Source organism: Dermacentor albipictus, chromosome 9, assembly GCF_038994185.2.
Source record: "Dermacentor albipictus isolate Rhodes 1998 colony chromosome 9, USDA_Dalb.pri_finalv2, whole genome shotgun sequence".
In the NCBI taxonomy this organism is placed as follows: domain Eukaryota; kingdom Metazoa; phylum Arthropoda; class Arachnida; order Ixodida; family Ixodidae; genus Dermacentor; species Dermacentor albipictus.
This window is the reverse complement of record NC_091829.1, coordinates 20334565-20339563: the sequence shown is the minus strand read 5'-3', so window position 1 is coordinate 20339563 and position 4999 is coordinate 20334565. Positions and strand designations below refer to the sequence as shown.

At 52.3% G+C, this 4999-nt stretch overlaps 1 protein-coding gene across 1 annotated transcript; it reads right to left on the bottom strand.

Moving 5' to 3' along the window:
- Positions 1-1079: 1079 nt before the first annotated feature.
- Positions 1080-4302, bottom strand: LOC135917333 (uncharacterized). Its single transcript, XM_065450923.1, has 2 exons — positions 2919-4302; positions 1080-1576 (listed from the first exon to the last, which is right to left on the bottom strand). Exons 1-2 carry the CDS (start codon positions 3528-3530, stop codon positions 1268-1270), a joined length of 921 nt encoding a protein of 306 aa, XP_065306995.1. The 5' UTR covers positions 3531-4302; the 3' UTR covers positions 1080-1267.
- Between the last annotated feature and the right edge of the window lie 697 nt (positions 4303-4999).

Sequence of the window (4999 nt, the reverse complement as noted above, 5' to 3'; positions counted from 1 at the left end):
GATCCCGCGACCTCGTGCTCAGCAGCCTAACACCATAGCCACTGAGCAACCATGGCGGGTACTATATCGCGAAACGAAAACACGGTTAGAGCAGCGCTCAGTATTGTAATCGTCGGCGAATTTTGTTCTTCTTTCATTTGCTCCCGCGAGTGGCGCTGTTCAGCAACGTCCGTGACGCCGCTGAACCCGGGTTGGAAAGTCTATATAGTGTACTAGAATCTATACCGAAACAATACCGGAAAACCAGCGGGCGAATGTTCAAATTTCGAATCGAATATGTTTCACAATAATCGCGTATTGCTATTCAAAGAGGAACTATTCGGCATTTCGAATATTCGAAAATTGCCCAATATTTCGCAGGCACAACCGACTGCAGTATTGTTCGTTAAATGTAACAAATTATCGGGAGTGAGACACTGACAAATGCTTAGGAAGCGTTCCGAAACAAAGTATAATGCAGTCCTTGTTTTAAGTTTTGCAAAGGGAGCCTATACATGACAAACTGCGATTTTTGATGTATTCTGTCATTTAGTGCTTTTGGCAGTCTAGCCATGTAGCAGCTTTATATTTTACGCTACAACTATAGTGATGACTTTCATTGCAACGGGCCCTTTTAACTATTGTTCTATCTTTCACCAACCATTTATTTGGAGTCTGTTTGAAAAGCTAGTCATACAGCAGCCATTCCTAAACTCCACATGGGTAGAGGAAACAAGACACATAAGCGCTGTGTTTCTATAAAGAACAAACATCGACGCCTTAGAAAGGAATACGCATATTAAGCAGAAAGAAGAAAGGAAGGTGTGCGAAGCTTTGCAGTTTTGTTTAGTAGACAGGCGACAAGACGTTGCCACAAACACTGCAGCTACTGTATATGCTGTGGGAAGCTTGTACACGTAGACACTACTCGCCCACGTAAGCTCCCTGACGTGCTGCTCCGTTCTGTGACATCTGGCATTACAGTACGCATCTGCACTGGCATCTCCGGCTGTGCTGGTCCGCCCAAAGACTGGAATCATGGTACACTATACTTCACTGATGTCCATCGTGCACCCCAACAGAAGTAGACGTACAGGCCATTCTGGGCGGGACACTTTATTAGGTCACGCATTGAGACGGTGGATGAGCGATGCAATGCTTATCATCGTTAACTTAGGCGGGCGTCTGTGTGTGAGCGAGAGGGTGGGAAGGATCAAATCAGAAGGAGCGAAGAGCGCGACAAATGGTCGGTGTGCTGCGACGTCCAGCGGCCTTTTAGGCGCTGGCGTCACACCCAGTGTTGGCTTTCAGCGAACAGCGGTCGTCGCTGCTGTTGCGAGCCGTCCATGGTCGCGTTGCTGAGCGAGTTCTCGGTGCACAGTTCACTGGAGGATGGCCAGAGTGCGGCAGCCGCGGCCAGGGGAGGCTGGAAGTTGTCCCACTCGAGGGAACGCGTGTCGGAGCCGGTCTCGACGCAGGTTTGGCCGCTGTGCCGCGAGGAGTCGCTCGTGTCGCCGCTAGGGGGCCTTGCCGTTCCGACCGCCGCCGCCGCGGCAAGGCGCTCTCGAGTCGGATGACGTGAAAGACTGGATTGGAACTGCGGGGGAAAAAAAGATTAAAAAAAAGACAGTACAGCGTCGAGAAAGCGAAAGCCCCGTTTCGCCAGCTTGGGTTTAGCTCTTGTGGTACAAACTGTCTTTCTCGAGGCGTGTACAATTTTCATGGCATTTATCCACATGCAAGGCTGAGGACTACTCTCATTCCTTATAATTGTTTCTTTTTGACTGTTTTCCCAGTTTTACGTTTTCTTTCTGCTAGATACACTGGCCTATGATGTTTGGGCCAATCCGGAAAGCATAAACACATTAAGCAACGTGGATTATGAAGTGTTCCAGCAGCGCGTGCTCAGTAACACAAAGTGAGCGCTATATAAGCTGTGACGTCACGTGGGACGGCCGCGAGTCCAGTAGGCACAAGTGACGCTGAACGCGATCGTCTGTTCTAAAATTTACTTTTCGGCGGAAGCGTCTACGTTCTTGTGTGACATACAGTCCGAGCGCACAGGGGTCGTACCACGACGCCGGTGAAAGCGTGGTGAAAGTTCTTGGGAAAAAGTAGATAGTATGATTACACAAGGACGGCGTAGTTGCTTAGATCAACATCTCGTCCGTGGCTTTGACTCGGCAAGAGCGCATGCTTGGTAAGCTCGAATGATTTGTATCTCAGCTTTCGCATCCATTGCGGACATTTTTTTTTTTTACTTGAGCTTTGTCAGTGCTTTCCCGCTTGATGAATGTCTCCACAATGCATATCGACTAAATGTGGGCGTCCGCTGTTACGACCGTGAGAGCAAAGATTAAAAAAACGAAATTATGCGTAGTAGTACGCTCCCCATGTCCAAGACATGGGCTGGGAGACACAAACGCTCTTCGGCTCATCTGTCCTTGTCTACTAACTACTCTTTCGTAATGTAAGTACCCAATCTGCTCTCGTCGATTAGGCAAGATATTCCACGCGCAAAAGAATGCACACAACATTGATTGCATGCAGATGCTCAAGGATTCTCAACTGCGCAAATTTGCGACATTTCGCTGAAATGTATCTGCCGTCGTAACCAAAGTTCACGCGTTTCAAAACTGGTCGAAGACGCGAGAAATTCGTTCTCATATTACACGCGGGTTCTAACAGTATCCTGAATTGTTTGGTTTGATTGACTCGTCGAACGAGTTTGACGTCCTCAAGCAGTAGTTACCTATATGTACGGAACGCCTATGTAGCGAAGGGCTCCGAATTTTGGCTGGCATGGGTTCTTTGTCGCGCACCAAAACTTCTGTATACAGTGGCGTTTGTGCGTTCTAGCCCTATCAACACCATGGCCACTGAGACGCGCCGCGGTACGTTCTGAAACTGAATACGGCATATATACATATATATCTCACCATCTCTGTAGAGTGCAAGGCCGGAGTCAGATCCGAGTGCGCTCCGCTACTCGTGTACCTGGCCATGCGGTATCCCTCGCGTTGCCTCGACGGCCTCGAAGCCGTCGCCGGGCTGTTGTACCCCGGGTGGTACGGCGACTTCCTGGCCGCGGCGTCGGTCGAAGACGACCGACCGCTGCCGCCGTAATCGAAGCGTCGAGGCATCCCGCCGCCGACCGGGGTCGCACTCAGCTCGCGACCGTCGCAGTACTGCTCGACGTCCTCCGGGAGGTCGTGGCCGTCGCCGCAGCAGTACCTGGCCCGCGAGCGGACCTCCTGAGAAGTTCGGCGGCGACGTCTCTTGCAGTGGTGGTGGTGATGATGGTCGCGACTGCAGCGCGGCGGCTCGCGCCTCGCCTGCTGCGACGAGCACGCGAACAGGAGCACGGCGAGAACCAGCGCCGCCAGGAAAATGATCGCCGCCACCAACACCGCGACGAGGCTCTCGAGTACGCTCTCGTCCGACGGACACAGCGGTGGACCGCTCGCGGGAGGGCCGAGACTGGCCACGGGCAGTGGCGTGGTGGTGCCAACCCTCGACGAAGCCGCGGCACTGTCGGCCAACGAAGGCATGCTCACACGGCGCGGCAGATGGGGCTTAGGCTTAGCTCGGCGCGCGATCGGACCAGACGACGCGCACGGAAGGGTCGCGCGCGTGTGTTAGGCTTAGCTAAGGGTTGGGATCGGGCGGTGCTTGAGGAGGTGGGATTTGGGGGGCGTCGGCGCAGCGAACCGCTGTGCGCATGACACCGACGTACTTAGGCTGACGATCTTTCGAACGACGATAGACGATAAGGTGTGTCACACTCGCGTTTGAATGCATCGTTCGCTTTGCTATAGTTGCGGCGTCGGGACATCTGAGATGGTCATGATAACGCGGAATGTTGCCCTCATCGGTCGTTCTTCGTCGCCTTTACAGACCGCATTTCCAAGCACCGTCGATCCTGGCACCGGCTTCTGCCTAGAACCACCGACATATAGCGGGTTATTGCTTGAACTATCGCTACGATTTTATTGCAAGGGAAGGACGGAATCGGTTATCGCTGCACGGCGATTGTGGCGCGGGTGCGCACAACAACGCTATTGTCAACAGCCCAGTGCTCAAATGACTTCAGCTTCATCGCGGTTTGTTCCTAGACGCAAGGATTGCATGCAGACTTCAATTCTACCAGTTTGCAGCGCCGTCATAATACGAGCAATCGTGAAAGAGCAGCTATTACGAACAAAGAACAACGCAGTTTGGCAAATGCAGGGCACAGCTCATTTATACTCTTGGCGGGTTACAATTTTTAGTGCTCTCCGGCTAGAAATGATTGTTGCATAATTTTTTTAAATTGGTACGACGCACAGTAATACATCTCTATGACGAAGTTGAAGGCGGGAGCGTCCGTTACTTCGTTTTATCGGTAGCCCGCCCTCGCGGCTGACGAAGTGGCTGCCATGAAAGCACGTACAAAGGAAGGGGATGGGGATGGGGGTGGGGCGGGGGGGGGGGGGGTGATGCCGCTGTATAACCACAGGGTAAGCCCACTTTTCATAACGCTATCTCCGAGATCAGCCTAATTTACTGCTGCACAATCTCCAGGACCGGCCCACCTTATTCGGCAAGAAGCCGATCGAGCTAGCACATCAAACCCCAGGAAATGAGACACACGAAGCTTCGCTATAAAATCGGGCGCTTGAGGCGTACGTATACATTTGTAGAGTTGCCGTATAGGCTCCCGGCGGACGCCTGTACGGTATACACCATACACTTGTTGCACTTTGAATATTTAGGTACAGTTTGCTGTTTCGCAGTCCACCGAGTAATTCCGTATAATTACGAGCCGGTCACCGGCACCTCCCTAGGTTGTAGTACAGGTAGGGCTATAGACGCGTCGCATAAACCGGTTCGTTACGAGCGCTGTCCCGTCCGCGTTATTCGGCAAGATTGCAGCACTTTGCTGACCGCAGCTGCTGCTGCGGTCAGCAAAGTCCGCAAGGGCGCGTCTAGAAAGCTTCGCTCTAAAAAACATATGTTGGCGTCCAGATCGTGACGACCA

What these genes read in the sequence shown, in the direction of transcription:
- LOC135917333 (XM_065450923.1), bottom strand. Translation starts at nt 3,530, where the DNA reads ATGCCTTCGTTGGCCGACAGTGCCGCGGCTTCGTCGAGGGTTGGCACC. An exon ending in CCTTGCACTCTACAGAGATG is followed by an intron (nt 1,577 to 2,918) that starts GTGAGATATATA and finishes TTTCCCCCGCAG; the next exon opens with TTCCAATCCAGTCTTTCACG.